The sequence below is a fragment of the Lasiodiplodia theobromae genome (genome assembly GCF_012971845.1).
Source record: "Lasiodiplodia theobromae strain AM2As chromosome Unknown scaffold_25, whole genome shotgun sequence".
Classification (NCBI taxonomy): Eukaryota; Fungi; Ascomycota; class Dothideomycetes; order Botryosphaeriales; family Botryosphaeriaceae; genus Lasiodiplodia; species Lasiodiplodia theobromae.
In genome coordinates this window covers 509,733-530,937 of record NW_023336458.1, presented here as the reverse complement: position 1 = coordinate 530,937, position 21,205 = coordinate 509,733, and the positions used below count along the sequence as shown (strand labels likewise).

The following is a 21,205-nucleotide window of genomic DNA, read 5'->3' as shown; positions in this document are numbered from 1 at the left end:
GGTTGATGCCACTCTTTCAGTCCCTCACACCGTCGCCTTCAATTGCCGCAGTCACAACGATGACCACGAAACCAGGCAGTTCAGCCCACAACAGGCAAGCCAAGAGACTTGGAGTATCTTGGGAAGATCTCACAGTCAAGGTCAGGGGAGCCACCAAGCAACATGTCAGGACGTTTCCAGACGCCGTTGTTGGCAGCTTCGGCCCTGACCTGTACCGCCTCGTACGCAGCTGGTTCCCATCAACTGCCGGTGCCGACACCAGAACGATTCTCCATGGCTTTTCCGGCAGTATTCGCAGCGGCGAGATGCTCCTCGTGCTTGGTCGCCCTGGCTCGGGGTGCACAACTTTTCTGAGAGCCATTGCAAACCACCGCCACCACTTTCTGGAAGTCTCGGGCGACGTCAGCTACGGCTGCATCTCGGCCCGTGAACAAGCAGAGCATTACCGCGGCGAGATCACCTACTGCCCCGAGGATGACGTTCATTTTCCTCGGCTGCGCGTCTGGGACACTCTCCTCTTTGCTTTGCAGTGCAAGGCTGGAAAGCAGAATGCCAGCACAATATCCGAGACGGCTCACGGCCTTCTCGAGGCATTGAGGCTAGAAGGAGTCAGAGAAACTCGCGTCGGCGATGCCTTCATCAGGGGTGTTAGCGGCGGCGAGCGGAAGAGGGCAAGTCTCCCAGACTCGGCGGCCACACGAGCCTTACTGACGGCTGCCAGATATCCATAGCCGAGATTCTTGCGGCTGATTCTGCGCTAACTTGCTGGGATAACAGCACTCGTGGCCTGGACAGCGCAACCGCCCTAGAGTACGCCAAAACCCTGCGCAACGTCACCGATTCGGGGAACAGGAGCACTGCTGTGACGCTCTACCAGGCGGGAGAGGGCATTTACGCCCTCATGGACAAAGTCTTGCTCATTGATGACGGTCGATGCGTCTTCTTTGGCCCGGCGGCAGAGGCCAAACAGTAGGTGCCTACATAGCCTTGCAACACTCCAACGGAGAGCTGATACGAACACAAGATATTTCATTGACCTCGGCTTCGAGTGCCCACCGCGCATGACCACGGCCGACTTTCTAGTCTCGGTGACGGATCCCATAGCACGCCGGATCCGCGCCGGATACGAGGACCGTGTGCCACGCACTGCCGAGAGCCTTGAGGCCGCGTACAACCGCTCGTCGCATCATCGGGCCATGATGCAGGACACGCAGGCCTACCGAGCGGAGCTCCAGGACAGCCAGTGTGCCGAGACAGAGGACTTCAAGCGGCTCGTTGCCGAATCCAGGGGCAGTCGCATCCGGAAGGGCTCCGTCTACAATGCCAGTTTCCCGAAGCAGGTGTTCGCCTGTGCCCGGCGTGAGGTGTGGCTGCTCGTCAACGAGCCGATGATCTCTGCAACGAAGTGCTGGAACATCCTGGTCAACGCTCTGGTTGTCGGCTCGCTTTTCTACGGCCAGGGCCTGGACACGTCGGGAGCCTTCAGCCGCGGCGGCAGCCTTTTCTTCTCTGCGCTGTTCATCTGTTGGGTCCAGCTGCCTGAGCTCAATATCGTACTTGCCGGCCGACCCGTCGTCCAGCGACAACACGGCTACGCCTTCTACAGGCCTGCGGCCCTGGCACTAGCCAAGGCGCTGGTCGACGGTCTGGTTCTGGCTGTTGCATCGATCCTGCTTTCCATCATCTTCTACTTCATGGCCAATCTCGACACTGAGCCTGGCAAGTTCTTCGTATACCTGCTATTCGTATTCATGGTCTCGTACAGCATGACGGAGCTTTACAGGATGTTCGGCTCGGTGTCTTCTACCCTGGACACGGCCATTCGCTTCAGCAGCACCGCCCAGAACCTGCTTGTGCGCCGCCTCCCCACCCCGCTCCAGGGCCATTGCTAACACCGCATTCAGATCATCTTCTCCGGTTACATCGTGCCCAGAGCGGATATGAGCAGCTCCGCGCCGTGGTTTGCCTGGGTATGTGACTATCTCATGCTTCCGCGCTGCTCCTTCTGACATGTCTAGTTATATTGGATCAACCCTGTTGCCTACGGGTTCGAGGCTGTGTTTGCGAATGACTTCAGAGGCAGGACCATGACTTGTTCAGGCGACCTTATCGTGCCTCGCGGATCCAACGCGGTTTCCGGCTTCCAAAGCTGTGCCATTGAAGGCTCTGAATCCAACAGCCTGCTGGTCAGCGGCGAACAGTATCTGGACACGGCATACCAGTATCGCCCTCGAAACATCTGGCGCAACTTTGGAGTGCTGATTGCGCTGACGATCCTTTACGTCCTTCTCACTGCGCTCTTCTCCGAGCTCATCGAGTTCCCCGATGCCCGGGCTGGCGGGCTCATGTTCAAGAGAAAGGCCCGCAGCTTGTTGAAAGTGCGTCCGCACGACGAGGAGGCCGCACCCGCTGCGAAAAAGGATGCAGGGATCCACACGCGCGTGTCCGACAGCGCCGACGTCTTCATGTGGAAAAACCTGAACATCACCGTTCCCTACGGTTCTGGGGGCGAGAAGCACCTTCTGAGGGACGTCTGCGGCTATGCCAAGCCAGGCAGTTTGGTGGCTCTAATGGGCGCCTCTGGAGCGGGGAAGACGACGCTGCTCAGCCTCCTCGCGCAGCGTGACACGCCAGGCACCACGTCGGGCGAGATTCTGGCCAGCGGCAAGCCCGTCGATGCCTCTTTCCGCAGGGACACGGCCTTCTGCGAGCAGTTCGACATGCACGATGGGAGCGCAACGGTTCGCGAAGCCCTCGAGTTTTCCGCTCTCCTCCGCCAGAACGGCGGCACGCGGCGCGAGAAGTTGGAGTACGTCGACACCGTCATCGACATCCTGAATCTGGCCGACGTGCAGGATGCCGTCATCTCGAGCCTCGGTGAGTTTCCCACGCGCTCCGAAACCTTGCGTGTTACTCTGTGCTGACTGCCATTCTAGGGCTGGAGTTGATGAAGAGGACCACGATCGCGGTTGAACTCGTGGCCAAGCCGTCGAAGGTGCTGTTTCTCGATGAGCCGACGACCGGATTGGACAGCCAGTCGGCCCTATCCATCGTGTATTTCCTCAAGAAGCTAGCTCGCGCGGGGCAGGCAATCGTCTGTACCGTGCACCAGCCGAGCTCCGAGCTTTTTGAACTGTTTGACACCATCCTCGGCCTCGGCCCCGGGGGCAGGACCTTTTACTTTGGCGAGATTGGTCCGCAGGGCCAGGCCGTGCTGGACTACTTCTCCGCCCGCGGCGTCCACGTGCCAGAGGAGACGAATATCGCCGAGTTCATCCTCGAGGCATCCATAAAGTCGGGACAGACCGGGACCATCGACTGGGCTGCGGAGTGGGAGCATTCCGAGGAGCGTGCGGCTCTCATGGCACAGCTGGACGGTTTCAACAGCGTGCAGAAGACCGAAGGGCCTGAGCTGTCTTCTCGTCCGCGCCGCAGCGAGTACAACGCGCCCGTCAGCCTCCAGACGTGGCTCCTCACCAAGCGCGCCCTCGTGCAATACTGGCGGGACCCGCCGTACGTCTACGCCAAGATCTTCGTCGCCGTCGTCATCGGCATCGCCAACGGCTTCATCTTCTGGCGGGCGGGCGAAGGCAGCTCGCCGACCGACCTGCAAAACGTCATGTTTTCCTGCTTCGTGCTGGTCATCATCCCGGCCGCCATCGTCAACGGCATCCTTCCCAAGTTCCACTCCAACATGGCCCTCTGGGAAGCCCGCGAGCTGCCGTCGCGCGTCTACGGCTGCTTCGCCTTCTGCACCGCCCAGATACTCGCCGAGATCCCCTACGCCGCCCTCACTGCCGTCGTCTACTTCCTGCTCTGGTACTACCCCGTCGGGCTGCCTGCCGATTCGAGCACCGCCGGCTACGTCTTCTTCATGACGCTGCTCTACATCTTCCACATCACCACCATGGGCCAGTGGTTCTGCGCCTGGGCCCCCAACTTCACCGTCATCAGCTACGTAAGTCCCCAGCCGTGCCCCGCCAGTCCCCCCCGTCTGCCGCCCAATTAGCTAACACATCAGCCCCCAACAAGACGCTCCCCACCGTGCTCGGCGTCTTCTCACTCTTCAACGGCATCATCATCCCCTACGAGGGCATGTCGGTCGTCTGGCGCTACACGATATACTGGATCAACCCGACGACGTACTGGATGGGCGGCGTGCTGGGCGCCACGCTGCGCGACAAGCCGGTGCGCTGCTCGCTCGCCGACGCGACGCGTTTCGCGCTCCCTGCGAACGCTTCTACGTGCGCCGACTACGCGGGCGAGTTCGTTGCCCGCGCTGGCGGCTACTTGCTCTCCGCCGACGACGACGACGGCGTGCCGGATGGCGAGTGCGCGTACTGCAAGTTCCGCGTCGGAGACGACTACCTGCGTACGCTGCACGTTGACGCGGCTGACAGGTGGCGGAACTGCGGTATCTTTGCTGCTTTCTGCGTGGCGAATGTGTTGTTGCTGTTTTTCTTTGTTTACACGTAAGTCAAATGGTGGTGGTGATTCTCTGCTGGGTTGTTTTTGGCTGACTGACGATTTTTCATGTTTAGGACTCGGGTTCGTAAATTGTCGCTGGGATTCGGCAGCATTGGGAAGGTGATTGGAATGGTCTCTAAGAAGGTTGGAGGATCTTAATGGGAGGATGATGACACGGGGGGTGGAGGTGCACAACAAAGGTAATGGCGATGTTATATGGATACAAATATTTAATACAAGTCCCTCGTCATCGAATGGCTTCTTGTCGAATTTGGACGAAGTTGAGCTTCCCTCCGTCGCCACTACCCCAGATGTAGCGGTGGATGCAGTCATGATACTTCCACATCAGCTTGTAAAGGAAAACGCAGGTGAAGGCAACCCATGCGGGGCAGTTCCCCTCGCTGTCGACGTTCCACGTTGTAAGACGGACAACGCGTCTCAGGAACGGCCTCCACGTGTACTCGAAGATGAGTGCTCCCACAGTCGGCCTCGCAGGCTTCTGGTAGCGGGGAAGAGACTCGAGATAATCGACGTACGTCTGAGGGAGGCCATTACCTTTTGCTCCGCTGATGAAAAGGTCCTTCGGAGCCGCCGTTAGACAATGTGCTGTCCGCCACCAGCAGTGGGCCGTACTCACCAGGTATCGTGCACTCGGAGCACCGTTCGGGCGTATCGGGTGCTTGGCCTTCAACGTGACGGCGTCGATCGTCTCGCCCAAGTCCAGCAGCAGAGCCTGTACGGCAACGACTTCGTACACGACACCGCTGCCTTCAGTCACGAGAAGGCGGTGGAAGTCGTCGGGCGTCAGCAGGTACGCGACGCCGCAGACGGGCGGCACGGCGAAGCGCTGCGTGCCCCAGACCAGCTCGACGCCGGAGGAGCGTCCGTCAGCGGGAAAAGCCTCGACGCTGGCGTATGAAGGCTCGGAGTAAGGGATGCCGAATATGTCGAAGGTGAGGTAGTGCGTCGTCGCCTGAACGGTTGCGCAGCGCAGCGGCTGGACAGAACGTTTGGCCATGGAGGCCTGGCTCATGTTGGATCCATACGCGAGATACCAGATCGGCTTCGATTCCATCGGAAAAGCTGTCGATTGCATTGCTACATGAAGTTCAGCAACGATGAAAGGTTGGAGCGAGCACTGGATGGCGAGTGCAAGGACAGCCGCTAGGCAGCCGAAGAAGCTTCTTCGGTGTCCGAGAGCCGGCTGTCGATTCCCGAAGCCGATGCTCAGGAGTCGGTGCCCTTCTTAAGCTGGCTGTGGTAGTGCTCTGTCTAGACCAAAGACGAAGCTCACCATGATCGACATCACGTCCTCGCGTTCGCTCACCTCGGACATTCCAGACATCCCCTGCCTTCTGATCGTGGAAGGCCGGTACCAGAACTGGATCAAGCCTGTGATCTTGTTCGAGGCCCTGGGTGTGCCGTGGGACCCCGTCGTGCTCGATCGCGAAGCTGCGGCTGCTGATTGGTTCCGCAAGATCCATCCGCAGCTGTACGTGCCTGCGCTCATTGACAAGGCCGATGGCGGACGGGTTCAGCTCTGGGACAGCACGACCATCTTGATGTACTTGGGTCAGCACTACGACACTGCGAAGCAATTCGTTGGGAAGTCGGCCCAGGAGGACGTCGAGATCGGCAACTGGCTAATGTTTGAGACGGCTTCGCTTGGGTAAGCCGGCTGAGACCAACTTCGGCAGGATCCGCTGACAAGATACAGACCGACGGCCAAGTACTGGGTGTGGTACGACATGCGCACAGGAGCCGACGTCAACCAGAAGGCCCAACAAAAGTACGTGTCCGCGTCCGACTGATCCCTGCGCGTCGTTGCTGATGATGAGACTCAGGATGATGACGGATCTGAAAAAGCAGTACTCGATTCTCAACCAGAGGCTCTCGGAGCCCGGCCAGAACTGGATTGCGCTCAAAGACAGACCGACCATTGCCGACATATCGATCCTACCCTTCACGGACCACAACACGCTTGGGAGGATGCAGGTTGACATACAAGAGTGGCCCGCCCTGGCCGGCTGGTACAAGAGGATGATGGAGCTCCCATACGTGAAGAAGGCGTACGATGAATTAGAGTCACGGCCGGCGAAGAAAATTGTGTAGTGGTAGATGTTGCTGTCATTGGTCTACAACTTAGGTAGAAATCTGGTAGAAGCAAACAAATTGCCTTTGTCACGGGCACACATGTGGCGCTATTGCGACTCCTTGCTCGCCTCCAGCGCAGCCGCACCCTCTTCGTTGCACAGCTGCATCGAGACTACGGCACCAGCGCGGCAGCCTGGTGATTGATTAGCCGGGTAGCCACATGGGCGGGTGGCGCAAACGTACCTGCTCCCAGGGCCAGAGAGGCCTGCTTGACGACTTCGGAGGTGTCGCCAGCAACAATGCAGCCGGGGACGCTGGACTCGGTAAACAGCGCGTCGACGGCCACGTCGCCCGAGGGAGTCGTCTTGAGGCCGAGCTGGTCGATGAGGTGCTGGCCGCGGTTGCGCGTGGGCGGCTTGTGCATCAGCAGGCCCAGGGTGGCGCTGGGCCCGTCGTCGAACTCGAGCGTGATGCCGCGCTCCGGGCCTTTGCCGTTGTTGACCAGACGGCGGATGCGGCGCGTGTCGAGCGTGGCGCCGCTGGCCAGGGCCACGCGCAGGGCGTGCTGCACGGGAGCGGCGTCGGACACGGGCCCGTTGCTGTAGATGGTGACTTTCGGATTGAGGTGCAGGGCCATGACCGACAGGTGGCCGTAGGCGGGCGAGTCGAAGGCCAGCACGCCCATGGGGTAGGCGCGCTCGTCGAAGCCGTCGCAGAAAAGGCACTGCACAATGTGGTCGGGCCAGTTTTGGCGGTAGCCGTCAATGTCGTCGGGCAGCACGTCCTCGGTGCCTGTAGCCAAGACCAGCTTGCGGCCGCGGAACACGGCGCCGGCGTCGTCGGTCAGCTGGAAGCCCTTGCGGCCCGGCTCGAGGTCGATGTGGGCGGCGTGCGTGACGTGGGAGGCGTGAAAGGAGACGGTCGGGTAGCGCTCAATCTGGCGGCGGGCGACGGCGCGGAACTCGCTCGGATCCATGCCGTCGCGCGAGAGCACCGTGTGCATGGCCGTGACGCCGGCGTTGCGGTACACGCCCGTGTCGAAGACCAGCGCGGTGCGGCACACGCGGCCGAGGGCGAGGGCAGCCGCGAGCCCCGCGGGGCCGCCGCCGACAATGAGAGCGTCGTAGAGCATTATTGCTATTGATGTGCCGCTGCATGCGCGTTGTCGGCCGGGCATAAATACGAACAAAATGTGTCCGGAAACTCTCCGGCGGCTCGCTACCCGACGCAGGATATACCTGCCTATTGTAAGAGCCGCCAGCACGCATGCATGTTCCACCGCGATGCCGCCCGCCGCCCTCTCCGCCCGCATCCAGGCCGACATGGCCTGGTTCAGCGACGCCTTCCGCCGCCATGTCGCCAAGGAGAACAGCGTCGGCCCGGCTCCCATCGACCTGGGCACGGCCGAGAACCGCCTGGCACACGGTGACATGGTCGAGCTGCTGCAGCGCGCCGCCGCCGACTTCCCTGCGCACCTGCTCTGCTACGCCAAAGGGCTCGGCGCTAACCAAGAGCTGCTGCACGCCGCCGCCGCCTTCTTCAACAGCTTCTTCCGCCCGCGCGTGCCCGTATGCCCCGAGCACATCGTCGCTGGCCCGGGTGCCAGCGCCCTGCTGGAGACGCTCGCCTACTCGCTCTGCGCCGACGGCGACGCCATCCTCGTCGAGGCGCCCTACTGGAGTGCGTGCTGCCGGCCAGCCGCACCGCTGACACCGCTGACGCCGCCGCAGGCAGCTTCAACGTCTACTCGACCGTGCGCAACCATGTCCAAATGGTGCCCGTCCACTGCCCGCCGCCGCCGTGCAGCCCAGCCGAGTACGTCGCCTGCTTCCGCAACGCCCTGCGCAGCTCGCGCCGCCGCGTCCGCGCCATCCTGCTCTGCAACCCGCAGAACCCCCAAGCCCACATTCATGCGCGCGGCACCATCGAAGCGCTCCTGCAGTTCTGCGAGGAGGCCGACCTGCATTTCGTCTCGGACGAGATCTACGCCCTCTCCGCCTTCGGCCCGCTGCCGGGCTGCGGCGGGCTGCAGTCGCCGTCCCTGTCCTTCGATTCCGTCCTGGCCATGGACTTGGAGCGGCTGCGTGTCGACGCCTCCCGCGTGCATCTACTCTACAGCATCAGCAAGGATTTCGGGAGCAGCGGGCTCAGAATGGTAAACCAAAAAAAAATAACAGCTCTGCCGCCCGTGCGCTGACTTCGGGCACCCGCAGGGCTTCGTCGTCACACAAGCACACCCAGAGTTGCGGTACAGCCTGTCAGTCTTGAACTTCGCCAGGTTCTCCAACGCCGCGTCGTGGGTGGCGACGCGTCTGCTGGGCGACCTGCCCGAGGTGCAGCGCCTGGTCGACGTCAACCGCTCGCGCCTCCGCACCGCCGCGACCCTGGCCGTGCGCTTCCTGGACTTCCACGACCTCCCATTCTACCAGCCCGCCGCAGGGCTGTACGTCTGGGCGCGGCTCGGCCCGCCCGGTTGCTCCTGGGAAGACGAGGCCCGCCTGCTTGCCGAGTTTGCGGCTGCGGGCGTGTTTGTGGGCGCGGGCGGCGAGTATTCGAGCCCGGAGCCGGGCTGGTTCAGGCTGACGTTTGCCATCCCGCGCGACGAGCTGGTGGAGGCTCTGCGGCGCATCGAGCGCGTCTTGGGCGTCGTCAAGCACTGGCGGCCTGACGCGTGATGCCATTGGTCGTGTCGGCTGCCGATATTGCCTATTTTGGTTAGAGCATCGCCGGGGACCGACGGATCGTGGCGCTGGCGTTTTTAGTCCCCGTCATGTCGCAACGTCAAGACTGTTCGTAAATAAGGGAAATTTTTATGGAGACTGGTTTCTCGGTCCCCGCGTAGCTTTAACGGCCAAGGTCATAAATAAGGAGTCGACGCCCCTTGACGCTGGAAAACCGGGTGCGCAAATGGAGCAGCAATGCGGAGAGCAGCCCGTTGCCGGGCGCGAGTTCCTGCCAAGAGCCCAGCAACTTCTACGTGAAACCCCTCTCATAGGTCAGCTGCCCCTTGCCGCCGATCTTGACCCGTCCACACCACTGATGTAGACCATGGCCAAAGACGGTCACAACGATTTTCCGTACATGATCCGAGCATGGTACTCGAACCAGTTCGACCGCCCCGACTTCAACGTGCATGACATGCCCGTCGGCCACACCGACATCCGACGCCTCCGGGAAGGCATGCTGGGCGGCCAATTCTGGAGCGCCTATGTCCCGTGGTGGGTATTCAATATCGGAATCCGGTCCAGGGGAGGAGGACGACGACGACGACGATGCGAGCTAACGTCCCCCGTCCTACTTATATAGCCCGAAGGTCGGTGACGTCGACACCGACGTCGTCCCGCAAAGCAGCTACCTGGAGAGTTTTCGGCAAACAATCGAGCAGGTGGACGTCATCCACAGCCTGTGTCGGCGCTATCCCGAGACCTTTGGCTTCGCCGATTCGTCGTCGTCCGTATGGAGCGCCTTTCGCGCGGGACGCATAGCCAGCCTGATCGGCGTGGAGGGCCTGCATCAGACCGCCAACAGCCTCAGCGCGCTGCGCATGCTGCACCGGCTCCGTGTGCGTTACGTGACCCTCTCGCACAACTGCAACAATGAGCACGCCGATGCTGCTGTGCGTGATAGACTCCCGCCCGCTTGCCCCATATGCCCCCCGTTTGATGCCCGAGCAAAAAAAGCTGACATGTCAGCCGTAGACGACGAAGGCGAAGCGCCACCGAGGTCTCTCCGTGCTCGGGGAAAAGGTGCTCCGTGAGATGAACGCAATCGGAATGTGCGTGCTCCCCATTCCTAGAGCTCCTGGAAACGAGCAAAAAATTGACCATCGTTCAGGATTATCGATCTGTCCCACACCTCCGACGAGGTTCAGAAGCACGCCATCCGGCTTTCCACAGCTCCTGTCATCTTCTCCCACTCGTCAAGGCACGTTCCTCGATGCCGCCGCCCAAGCTCGATAGAGAGAGAGACTGACGCGCCAGAAAGCTATACGCTGTGTCCGCACCCGCGGAACGTCACGGACGAGGTTTTGGACATGCTCCGGGAGAACAACGGTGTCATCATGGTCTGCTTTTTGAGAGAGCTGACGGACGCGAACCAAGAGAAAGCAACACTGTCGAGAGTGGCGGACCACATTGAATACATCGGCCGGAGAATCGGCTATGCTCACGTTGGCATAGGATCGGATTTCGACGGCATGCTTCGTGGGCCGGACGGTCTGGAGGACACGGCCAAGTACCCGTATCTCATTTGTGAGTTGCTGAGACGGGGGATAGGAGAAGAGGATGTGAGGAAGATTATGGGGTTGAATGTCATTCGAGTGCTGGAGGACGTAGAGAAGACTGCTCGCATAGCACAGCAGGGGCATTCTCCCATCCCCTTTGATGAGGTCGAACAGATATTTGATAGCAAGCTTCGAGATCAGATACTCCAGGAAAGGGCGCGAGGAAAAGAGGTTACTGTAAGGCGTAGGTGCATTGAGGCGGAACAGGGGGCTCACTGCTGATGAAAACAAGAGGATTAGATTGTTACGCAACGTAGTGAATAAGAATTCTATTAGATTGTATATACAAAAAGAAGCTGCTAAGGAAGAGAAAGCCCTAAGAAAAATTGAGCTCAAGTAGAAAGAGAAATGCGCCAGTAGAGTTAGGTTATTTTTAAAGCTTAACAGTATTTATTTTCGCTAAAAGTAATTCTAAAAGAGTGTCTAATACTCTAGTATACACACCCCGATACACCGCCTCAACACTCGACACAACAGCAGCACCCTGCAGCCTCTCAACCATCTCCCTAATCTCGTCCATCCGCCTCACCGCCAAAATCCGCAGCACCTCCTTACTATCGCCATCATTCACAGCATACCCACCGCACCGCAGCATCGGAGTCTCGGCGGCGCCGATGGTGGCGTCGCTGCTGCTGCTACTACAGCAGTAGTCCGCAATCCCGAGCGTGATGTCGAGCGCGCGCTCGAGCGCCAGGCACAGCAGCATCACCGTCGAAACGCGCGCCAGGCAGTGCCCGCAGCGCGCCATGCGCGCGCAGTGCTCGACGTAGCTGCGCGACCGCTGCACCGCGCACAGCACCGCCGCGCCGGCCGACCGCCGTATGCCGCTGCACGGCGGGCGGGACAGCAGCTTCAGCAGCTCGGGGCCCGAGGCGCAGCACGGAGATGCAGACGCCGGGAGGGGGAGCAGCAGCGACGACGATGACGATGACGATGACGAAGAGGAGGAGGACGAGGATGAGGATGAGGATGAGGAGGACGATGGTGGCGGTGTGCTGAGGGACGTCGTCGAGTGCGACGAGAGGGAGAGGGAGGAGGCGGCGGCGGAGCAGGGATTGGGCGCAGCCTGCTCGCCCAACGATGGCAGCAGCCCCGGAGAGTGCAACAGCGCTGCTCCGGAGAAAAGCGCCACGTCCGTCCCGCCCCCTTCCGCTTCACCCAACGGGCCGCTGCTGAGAGATGGGACGCAGGAAAGTAGCTGCTCCAATGGCGTCAGGGGCGTGCTGAGTGCCGTTAACGTTCCGGTTGCCATCGGGTCGTAGCTGTCAAAACTCAGGAGCGTGCTGGTTGAATCGTCGGGTCCCGCTAGGGCGAACATGCTGTCGAAATCGCAGGTTGTGGATGCTGATTCCGCAAAGGTGGCCGGTAGCATCCAATCATGTTGGTGTTGGTGTTCTTGTTCTTGCTCTTGTCCTTGATGGTGTCCTCGTTCTTGACCTTGTTGGAGTCCCTGCTCTTGTTCTTGGTCTTGCACTTGTCCTTGTCCTTGTCCTTGTCCTTGTCCTTGTCCTTGTCCTTGTTCCTGGTCTTGGCCTTGGCCTTGGTCTTGGTCTTGGTCTTGGTCGTGGTCTTGGTCGTGGTCTTGTCGTTGCCCTTGTCGTTGCCCTTGTCCTTGTCCTTGACCTTGTGCTTGTTCTTCCGGCAGCTGCAGGTCCTGCGGCTTTGGCGTCAGGGCAGGGGCTGAAGAGACGATGGTGGTGGCGGTGGCGGTGCTGTGGGTTCGTGGGCGGCCCATGCGTCGAGATGGACTGTACACGCAATTAATGTGGTGCTTCTCACAGCGTGCACATGTCGGGCGCCGCTGATCGCAGCGAACCTTGCTTCGCTGGCAGCTGTCGCATGATTGGCGTATCTTGGGCGCTTTGGGATGCTTCATTAAAGAGCGATGATGTGAATTCAAGTGGTGATGGCGACATCGGCTACTTTGAGTGGCTGAGATATATATATGTATAGATGGCTTCCTTAGTCAGGCTTCCTTCCCAGGAATCTGTGCTGACCATGGAGGATCATACCCCCTGGAGAGTGGCGCATATGCTACTGATCTATTCTCTACCGAATTTCATCCTGGTGAGTAACGTTTTGGGAAACTCGCTCCGTGGCCACCGCGGCTAATCATCCTAGTACCCGTCCGGACACCGACGGATCCTGTTTGCATAATCCCAGTCCCTAACGCTTATCTAGTCTGGTACTTGTCTCGGAGGGCGCCGAGTTGACTGAGGGTGCAGCGTACCAAGTCATGGCACGCTGAGAAGTCACCGCCTCTTTCGGAAAGAGTCCGCTCGAGCGAGGCTACGGTAGAGGAGAGGCGAGCTAGCCGCAGCTCTATGAGGCCGTGGCTGAGGATCTTGGCGTCGGCGGGATCGAGAGCGTAGTTGTCAAGCGACATGGTGGCTTGCGAGCACCCCCGGGTCTTGGCATCAGAGTCCCACAGCTGCTCCAGCCACCGAACCACAGACAAGCTGAGCATGGCTACGGCGGCGAGAGAGCTCTGCTGTTGACAGCATTTAATGCAGTCTAGCAGCGCCAGACAATCGTTCTCGGCGCGTTTGGCCACCTCCAGCGCAGTCTCGAACGGCACCGTCGTGCTAGCGAGCTGTTCACTGCGGAGTAGGGCTCGTAGAGCTTCCAGAGTGCAGTGGCAGCCGCCGTCGGGTCGCATTGCCATGATTAAAGATGTCTGCAGCGCTCTGATTAGTGGTCAGGGGGGGCTGGAGAAAGGGGTCCCTCTTACTTGTTTGCGTGTCTTGAAGGATTGAGGCGGAACGGGTAGAGGTGAGTCAAGAAGCATACTAAGACTCATTCATGAGTAGCTACAACGCTAATACATAGTGGCTAGTCGGCTACACAGACTCCGATGCCGCATACGGTCGGTGTACGACAGTACCATCAGCGCGGATCGTGTGGCAGGGGGACGCGAAGCTGAATCCAAACTTCTGGTTCAATCGGTTTTGCAAAGACCACATCCCCCTCTGCTATTGAAACCGCGCTAGCGCTTGGGCCACAGTACGGGATATAGGCCTGTACTGAGGTCCAAGCGTGGCTTTTGTCAGCGTGTTGCTGAAAATCAGCAAATTACGGTAGCCACATTTCCGAGATTCGCGACCAATCTGCGACCTTTTAGGAAAGCGGGCAAGCGGAGCAGCGAATCTAGGTGAAGGATTACCTATCTTGTGCCGATCCGGACCAACCCCTCAAGAGACTGCGACCCACTGCGGCCACACCAACACTACAGTCTGGCCAGGCCAACGATAGTACATAGGCACACACGTAGATAGAGACGTTAGTTGTCAATTCCAATCATTGATTTACCTTCCCTGCTGCCATTCTCTACATTTTCGTCCAGTGATAGCCTGATAGCGAACCGTGAGCCGCTGCACACGTCCCTTCCTCCGATGCGCAGCGTAACAACCGAGGTAGCGGAATTTCAGCGCAAAAAGTCCGTGTCAACCATGGAGCGCATCCCCAATGCAATACGCTCTTCTTAGAAATAGTCGCTACCCTCTGGGACGGGGTACCGGTCCAGACGGGGTAGTGGGACAATCAATCAAAGAGCCACATTCAGTCGCTGAAGATGCCTTGATGAGCGATCCGAGGAAAATGCACCCGTATCATCACAGCATATCGTTGGCTGTCCCATTTCTCCGTCTGTCCCGGTAACCCGTCCCAGGTGTTAGGTTTTATAACCATGGTTCCAGGCGTAAATCATATTAGCTCAGCGCTATGCTTAAATAATTACCAGGCTTATTCACTATAAAACATATACTATCTGGCCAATCTCTACATCTGGTTACCGAAGTCTGTCCTCAAATAAACAAAAATTACGTGTCCCACACGGATACCACGCTAACACGATTGATAGCTCAACCATAGTACCCGGCGCGCGGGTTCATACACCTTGTTGTCCACCGCTGGTTCGGATTCGGAAACCTGTCAGCTCGCAATATTGCTCCTAGATTCCTTTTGGAATCTACAAGCGGGGGCCCCACAGTATATTGCGGTCGGGCGGGGAAATGTTTTGCCTCCCCCACTTGGGCGTCAACCGTCGTTTCCAGGATAGTTGCAGCATTCTGTTGGCTTCTTTGGCTCCTGATTAACAGACCCACAGTAGAAAAGAACGCCCTCCGACCACGGTAATAGGCGGACGCTGGCGGATGTCTACGGATACCTCGGATTATGCATTCACGCTAGCATCGGAAAATCGGGTCGTGTTGCGCAATCTGGATGCGTGCATTAGACAGGTTTAGTAATACGAATAGTAGCTGTTTTGGCGCGATAGAGGGGCCATTTGCGCGCTCGATTCGGCGCTTTGCACTAATGCACTCGAATCTGCTCACAAAGCCTAAAAGTCGGATGCCGTTCTTGACTGCTTTCAGAATCGAAGCATGGCTTTGCGTGAAATGCGATGCTAAACCTCTCTATTTGCCCGTCTCTATAATCGGGTGTCTATGGCGGTGACTGAGATGCCTTACACCTTACAAAGAACTGTGCGTCAATCAAACGGCGCAATCTGGCACATCTAACTGGGGTAGACAGGGTTGTATTGCAGCGGTGTCATGACTACCATCGAAGCAAGCCAAAGAAGGTGGCTGACGTGCTTGGCATTTATCCGTTCGGGTATATAACGGAACATGAGCCCAATTGCCTGGACCATGCTTCAAGCTGCCCCACGTGGGAAGGCGAGCAACTTTATGCGCTTCCAAGTTACAAGATGTGCATGAAATGGCCAGTCGCCGACGGACATACCGGTGGCCGATATGTCGGCAACCGAAAAAAGACGCGGCCATAAGAGAGGCAAAGATAGAAAAAAAGACGGCAGGACGAGACGTTCACAACAACGACAATGCTGGCAGAAACAGTAGTGCGAGAGCTAGAGGACCTACGGCAGCACGCCGAGCGCGTGGCCGAGTTCCTCGCAAGGCCTGACCAAGCCGCGCTCCTGGCCGAGCAGCTGCACAACCCGGACGAGCTGCCGCGGAAGGACCTGTGGCAGACGTGCGCCAGCGTAGTCGACAGCCTGGACCGCGTGCAGCTGATCATCTCCCCATCCGTCTCGCTGCTAGCCGACTGCTTCTTCGGTAAGGCCCGTCCCGCCGCCGCCGCCCATCATCCCTGCTCCTCATCCCCCGCTGACTGACTGGACCGTCTAGGATACCTGCCAACCAAAGCGCTCTGGACCGCCGTCGACGCCCGCGTCCCTGATCTGCTGGCGGCACACGGCCCGCAGACGGTGGAGCAGCTGGCACAGCGCGCGGGGCTGCAGCCGCAGCGCCTGCAGCAGCTGCTCGACACGCTGGCTCCCCTAGGCATCTTCGCGCATACCACCGACGCCACCATCACCAACAGCCGCGCGTCGGCGCTGCTGACGCGCGACCACTGGGCGCAGTGGCACCGCTGGGCCGACCTGTACGGCACCGACTTCTTCGACGCCTCGCGCTGTATGCCTTTGGCGGTGCGCGCGGGCGAGCGCCGCAGCGCCGCGCAGCTCTCGTTCGACACGGAGCTCAGCCTGTTCGACTACATGGCGCAGACGGGGCTGGCATCCAAGTTCCACGCCACGCTGGGCGCCGGCCAGGTCGCCATGGCGAAAGGCTTTACCGTCGACTACCCGTGGGCCGAGATCGAGAGCAGCACTAGCGAGCAGCAGCCGTTCATCGACCTGGGCGGCGGGTCGGGCGCGCTGCTGGCGTCGGTGCTGCGCGCGCACCCGCGCCTGCGCGGCGCGCTGATGGACCTCGGCCACGTCGTCGACATGGTCGAGCCGGACTTTAGAAGCAGCGACGGCAAGTTCGCCGACGTCGCCGACCGCGTCGTCGCGCTGCATCGTGGGAACTTCCTCGAGAGCGTGCCGCCCGCCGCCGTCTACACGATGAAGTGGTGCCTGCACGACTGGTCCGACGACGACGTCGTCAAGGTCTTCCGCGTCGTGCGGCGCTGCATCGACGTCGAGTCCGCCGTCAGCCGCCTCGTCGTCTTCGAGGCTGTGAAGACGCCGAAGCGCAGCGGCCGCATATCCCGCTACGGCGACCTGGTTATGATGGTGACGGCAAATGGTCAGGAGCGCGCTGAGGAGGACTGGCGGAGGCTGGCTGGAGCGGCTGGCTGGCGTCTTGCGAACGTGTATCCGCTGCGGGATGCTTGGGCCGCGGGAATAGAACTCAGGCCGATTTAGCTTTCTCCTTTTTCTATTTCCATCATGTAGCAAATGTCAAAGCAGAATATTCCTTGTATCTAGCAGCTGAAGCCTTCGCTATCCGGGCATACCGGCATCGGGTGCCGATTGTGGTAGCAGTTATATATTCAAACGCGGATTGAGACATGCACTTGTAATTCCGCTGGACGCATTTCAACGAGAATTCATTTCCCAGCATGCAGCCTCTCACTCTATACACCCATCGATCCGTGAGTGGTTGCTCGTGCCACCTTCTCCCTAGACTGATAACCAAAGGGGCCCAATCCGTGGAAAGTGGCCTTCTACCTGACCGAGCTTGGGATACCGTACACCGAGGTATTTCTTGACTTCGACCAAGTCAAGAAGCCAAGCTTCACGAGTATCAACCCCAATGGGCGTGTCCCGGCTCTCCACGATCCCAACAACGAAACCACCGTCTTCGAGTCGGGTGCCATCCTCGAGTACATCGCCGAAAACTTCGACAAAGACGGCAAGCTGTGCTACTCAAGCGGCAAGGAAAAGTACCAGCAGCTCAGCTGGCTCCACTTCCAGATGTCCGGTCAGGGGCCGTACTTCGGCCAGTGCGCCTGGTTTTTGCTGTACCACGGGGAAAAGGTGCAGTCGGCCATCGACCGGTACGCTGGCGAAATCAAGCGCATGCTTGCCGTCATCGACGCCCATCTCGCCGCGACCAAGTCCGATTACCTGGTCGGCGGCAAATGCACTTACGCTGACCTGGCCTGGGTTCCGTGGAACATCGTGGCGCACGAACGCTTGGTCCCAGACTGGGATGCGAGTGTGCAGCTTCCACACTACTGGGCGTGGCACCAAAGGTTGCTTCAAAGGGAGGCCGTGCGCAAGGTCTGGGAGCAGAGGCGGTTAGCGATCGAGTCTTGATTTCCTGTCCTCCTTTCCAATCTCCACTTTTTTCCGTAGGAAGAAGGAATAATACATTTGAATTCACCTATGTGAACCAAATTGCACTAGATGACGCTTTGCACATCCTCTTGTTTGCCCTTGTTCTGGCTTCCGTCATCGCCAAAGTGTACTGTCGGCCACCGGCCGATGTCCATCCTACGTTCGGGTGCCGAGCTTGGAACCACGCGAGCTAGGCAGAAGCAGCATGTTATAATCGTACGTGAAGACGCAGCAACCTTTTCCCTTTTCCATTAACTTCACCATCACTGCTTCGAGGAACACCCAAGAATAATGTCCGCACCTAAAGACCATGCTGCCGCGGAGTCAGCGAGGGATCGGTACCCGCTGCCATTCCACTTTGCAGAAATGGATCGGCTGAGGATCCAGCACGAGTGGGTCAAGGGAACATGCGGCGGTTTGATCAAGGCACCCATCGACTACAAGGCATCCGGGCTCCGCGTGCTCGATTCTGCCACGGCTGACGGTAAAATACGCCCAGTTTCTTCTTGTTCCAATTGCAAGCTGACCGTCCGTCTCAGGATTTTGGATCACCGACGTCAGATCGATTCTCCCAGCCGATGCAGAATTTGTCGGATTTGACATTGCGTAAGATAATCCCCCCAACCTCCTCACGCATGCATGCCCCCCCGCCGCAGCCGTTGACGAGAACGAAACTTTGCCCCCAACAAGGCCAGAACTATTCCCACCAAAAGGCTGGACGCCTCCGAAAGTGTCGCTCGTAACGCAGAGCCTGCTCGACGACTTCCCCGCCGAATGGACCGCGTCGTTCGACCTGGTCCACCAGCGCTTCGTCCTGCCCATCTTCGCGCCGGCGGAGGCCGAGAAGGTCGTCGCGCGGCTGGTGCGCTGCGTCAAGCCCGGCGGGTGGATCCAGCACTTCGAGCCGAACGCCACCGTCGTCGAGTGCCATCCGGATGCGAAGGCGTTGAGCCTGCTGCCGAAGCTGTTTGCCGTCTACATGCTCGATACGAATCCGTCGAGTAGCCTGGTGGCGACGCTCGAGAAGAACGGCGTCAGGAATATACGGCAGCAGGACGTCGAGCTTGGTATCGGGAAGGCGCATGAGAACGTTGAGTTGGGGCTGAGGGGAAGGAAGGACGTGCTGCATATGTATGAGACGTTCGTGACGAGCTTCAGGTAGGTATCGTTGGTGTTCGTTTCTGCGAGCGGCGTGCTGACACTTGAGTAAAGCGCGGACAAGTTGGGGATATCGCAGGAACGGTTTGACAACCTCTATGCAGATGCGGTGGATGAGATTGACCGTTTTGGTATGTCCGTGCGGTTTACAATTACCTGGGGTCAGAAGGAGTAATACCTCAATGGTGGTTATTGTCAAGACCACGGGCGGGTAGAAAAGGCGGAGGGGGTAGGAACGAAACGTGGCCCGAAAGAAGCCGAAGATACAGGACGGACTCGTGCAGCCGGTCGGCGACACCTATTATATTTGAGAATTTGTACCCATTCGCATGAATAGTGCCTTTTTGTGAGCATATTAAAGATGGCTTTCATGCCCAAATGATAAAGAGTATTGCGGCAAGTATTGTCGTATTACAGTTTGCACAGATCAACGGGCTACAGGCAACCCGAGTGCTATCTGGTACAGATGGGTCACTTGAGGGAGATATCGTTGTCCTATTGATGGCTAGTATCGCTGTTAGCCCTTATAACGCCAATAGTTAGCCCAAAGACGTTCCGAGATGAACGATGTATGAACAGGTCAGTCGAAGATCAATGCCAACTGTTTCAACTGGTCAAGGATGGGTGGACAGATGCCATCTTCCGTCTTGAACCCTGGGTACAATTCAAGACTCCCACTCCTGTCAATCCTTTTGCGAACATCCCGGCGTGCACCTGCATATCTGCTGCAAAGGAAGACGGTCGGAATGGCCGTCCGTTCTGACTTTCCAACCATGTACAAGCACCACAAAATCGTTCCGTTGACAGCCTCCCGCTAGAGATGATGTCTGATTTTTTCTGCAAGTTGGAGGAATGCGGAAAGCGCTGGATCTTTTGCTTCCCAGTAACTGAGCTTTCCAATCTTTCAATGGAACCTCCTAATAGACTGCTCTGGATTTTGCCATGCGGGTCGGTGAAGTTCACGAAGCTTGTCCCAAACCCTAGATCCGTCGCTCAGGTGAGCATCGTTAGGTGTCACCTTAGTCGATGACTTTTCCATCGGTAGACCACAATGATCACCGCAGGTGATGGTGCGCACAGTACTGTGTACGTCCAAGCTGTCGAATGTCACTTGGAGTTGATGATTGAGCATGGACGTAGAGGATTCCAAGGAAGACTGGCTCTTAGAAAGTTGAAAATGAGCGGGGTAGCTGCGGCTGTGAGAAGTCCCCAAGGTAGTAGAGTAGTGCTGGCACAGCTGAGCTCCAAGGCCCCCACATGCATGTCCACCAGTTGCACCTCCATGCTTAGCTCTCGCCATGTCACCTGTACGCCATCGAATGCAGGGCACTGTTTAGCCAAGATAAAATAAAACAAGCCGACCCTCCGCGGGCGTCTTGCCAAAACAAGACGCCCGCGGAGGGTCGGCTTGAACGTCTTAGCTTGTTTTAGCTTATTTCAGTAATCTTATAAGACGTCTTACCAAAACAGAGCCCTGATCGGAAGCTGTTGTAGAACAGCATTACGCAATTCCCAGTCCTGTGTGAAGTCAGCCTGGATAATATTGCCCGTTCAGCCCCCCAGTGATTCAACAGCAATCGAGCGAGAATGCCAGATGCGACATGCTGCAAAGGCCCATCACGAGTTGCTACTCCTCCCTGGCAGACCATAAGGTCTTGCTACAGTTCCCTGGGGGATCAGGCTCCTTCTTCCAGTAGCTTTACTCCGGGAGCCTCAACGCTGAGCCTTACTTGGAATACTACTACAACCAATGTCACGTTTTCAGTACCGAGCAGAGAACACATTTTTCTGACACCAGCAAGCCGGACTTTCATCTAATAGAGACCCACAAATGCATCGTCGAAGTTGCTCAATTTCTGATAACCGATGCTCCGACCCGAGAAGACATCCCGATCGCCCGCATTACCTCTGGGCACTCGCCAAGCGAATAAAGTGAAGAGCAGGATCAGATAAAAATGCTGCTTGAGAATTTCATCGATTTTGCAGCACGATGACTAACGATGATGGAGATTGGAGCGCCTTTCTACGTCATCTCATCCCAGCAACCATTGACGTGGAAAAGGGGCACGCTACGCTCTCTTGTAGCCGATCAAGTGGCACCAGGAGAGGTTTCGGGG

General features: G+C 58.4%; 10 protein-coding genes across 10 annotated transcripts; 7 read left to right on the top strand and 3 right to left on the bottom strand.

Moving 5' to 3' along the window:
- Positions 1 to 59: 59 nt before the first annotated feature.
- LTHEOB_8159 (ABC transporter) lies at positions 60 to 4,626 on the top strand (the record flags this gene model as incomplete). Its single annotated transcript, XM_035517605.1, has 8 exons — positions 60 to 647; positions 722 to 969; positions 1,025 to 1,853; positions 1,905 to 1,970; positions 2,019 to 2,877; positions 2,937 to 3,958; positions 4,033 to 4,472; positions 4,542 to 4,626. The coding sequence occupies 8 exons, from the start codon at positions 60 to 62 to the stop codon at positions 4,624 to 4,626; spliced, it is 4,137 nt and encodes a 1,378-aa protein (XP_035370706.1).
- Positions 4,627 to 4,714: 88 nt separating this feature from the next.
- LTHEOB_8158 (uncharacterized protein) lies at positions 4,715 to 5,542 on the bottom strand (the record flags this gene model as incomplete). Its single annotated transcript, XM_035517604.1, has 2 exons — positions 4,715 to 5,047; positions 5,105 to 5,542. 2 exons carry the CDS (start codon positions 5,540 to 5,542, stop codon positions 4,715 to 4,717), a joined length of 771 nt encoding a protein of 256 aa, XP_035370705.1.
- A 220-nt stretch (positions 5,543 to 5,762) lies between these two features.
- LTHEOB_8157 (Glutathione-S-transferase) lies at positions 5,763 to 6,579 on the top strand (the record flags this gene model as incomplete). Its single annotated transcript, XM_035517603.1, has 3 exons — positions 5,763 to 6,136; positions 6,185 to 6,256; positions 6,312 to 6,579. 3 exons carry the CDS (start codon positions 5,763 to 5,765, stop codon positions 6,577 to 6,579), a joined length of 714 nt encoding a protein of 237 aa, XP_035370704.1.
- An 89-nt stretch (positions 6,580 to 6,668) lies between these two features.
- LTHEOB_8156 (Thioredoxin reductase/thioredoxin) lies at positions 6,669 to 7,693 on the bottom strand (the record flags this gene model as incomplete). Its single annotated transcript, XM_035517602.1, has 2 exons — positions 6,669 to 6,754; positions 6,805 to 7,693. 2 exons carry the CDS (start codon positions 7,691 to 7,693, stop codon positions 6,669 to 6,671), a joined length of 975 nt encoding a protein of 324 aa, XP_035370703.1.
- Positions 7,694 to 7,844: 151 nt separating this feature from the next.
- Positions 7,845 to 9,236, top strand: LTHEOB_8155 (PLP-dependent transferase; the record flags this gene model as incomplete). The annotated part of the gene is made up of 3 exons (XM_035517601.1): positions 7,845 to 8,241; positions 8,292 to 8,716; positions 8,775 to 9,236. The coding sequence occupies 3 exons, from the start codon at positions 7,845 to 7,847 to the stop codon at positions 9,234 to 9,236; spliced, it is 1,284 nt and encodes a 427-aa protein (XP_035370702.1).
- Positions 9,237 to 9,609: 373 nt separating this feature from the next.
- LTHEOB_8154 (Membrane dipeptidase GliJ) lies at positions 9,610 to 12,105 on the top strand (the record flags this gene model as incomplete). The annotated part of the gene is made up of 5 exons (XM_035517600.1): positions 9,610 to 9,779; positions 9,868 to 10,177; positions 10,260 to 10,336; positions 10,396 to 11,020; positions 11,614 to 12,105. 5 exons carry the CDS (start codon positions 9,610 to 9,612, stop codon positions 12,103 to 12,105), a joined length of 1,674 nt encoding a protein of 557 aa, XP_035370701.1.
- Positions 12,106 to 12,148: 43 nt separating this feature from the next.
- LTHEOB_8153 (uncharacterized protein) lies at positions 12,149 to 13,310 on the bottom strand (the record flags this gene model as incomplete). Its single annotated transcript, XM_035517599.1, has 3 exons — positions 12,149 to 12,488; positions 12,980 to 13,020; positions 13,074 to 13,310. 3 exons carry the CDS (start codon positions 13,308 to 13,310, stop codon positions 12,149 to 12,151), a joined length of 618 nt encoding a protein of 205 aa, XP_035370700.1.
- A 2,373-nt stretch (positions 13,311 to 15,683) lies between these two features.
- On the top strand, positions 15,684 to 17,012 carry LTHEOB_8152 (O-methyltransferase; the record flags this gene model as incomplete). The annotated part of the gene is made up of 2 exons (XM_035517598.1): positions 15,684 to 15,918; positions 15,991 to 17,012. 2 exons carry the CDS (start codon positions 15,684 to 15,686, stop codon positions 17,010 to 17,012), a joined length of 1,257 nt encoding a protein of 418 aa, XP_035370699.1.
- A 197-nt stretch (positions 17,013 to 17,209) lies between these two features.
- On the top strand, positions 17,210 to 17,909 carry LTHEOB_8151 (Glutathione s-transferase; the record flags this gene model as incomplete). The annotated part of the gene is made up of 2 exons (XM_035517597.1): positions 17,210 to 17,242; positions 17,289 to 17,909. 2 exons carry the CDS (start codon positions 17,210 to 17,212, stop codon positions 17,907 to 17,909), a joined length of 654 nt encoding a protein of 217 aa, XP_035370698.1.
- Positions 17,910 to 18,221: 312 nt separating this feature from the next.
- LTHEOB_8150 (Methyltransferase) lies at positions 18,222 to 19,263 on the top strand (the record flags this gene model as incomplete). Its single annotated transcript, XM_035517596.1, has 4 exons — positions 18,222 to 18,414; positions 18,470 to 18,536; positions 18,621 to 19,088; positions 19,143 to 19,263. 4 exons carry the CDS (start codon positions 18,222 to 18,224, stop codon positions 19,261 to 19,263), a joined length of 849 nt encoding a protein of 282 aa, XP_035370697.1.
- Between the last annotated feature and the right edge of the window lie 1,942 nt (positions 19,264 to 21,205).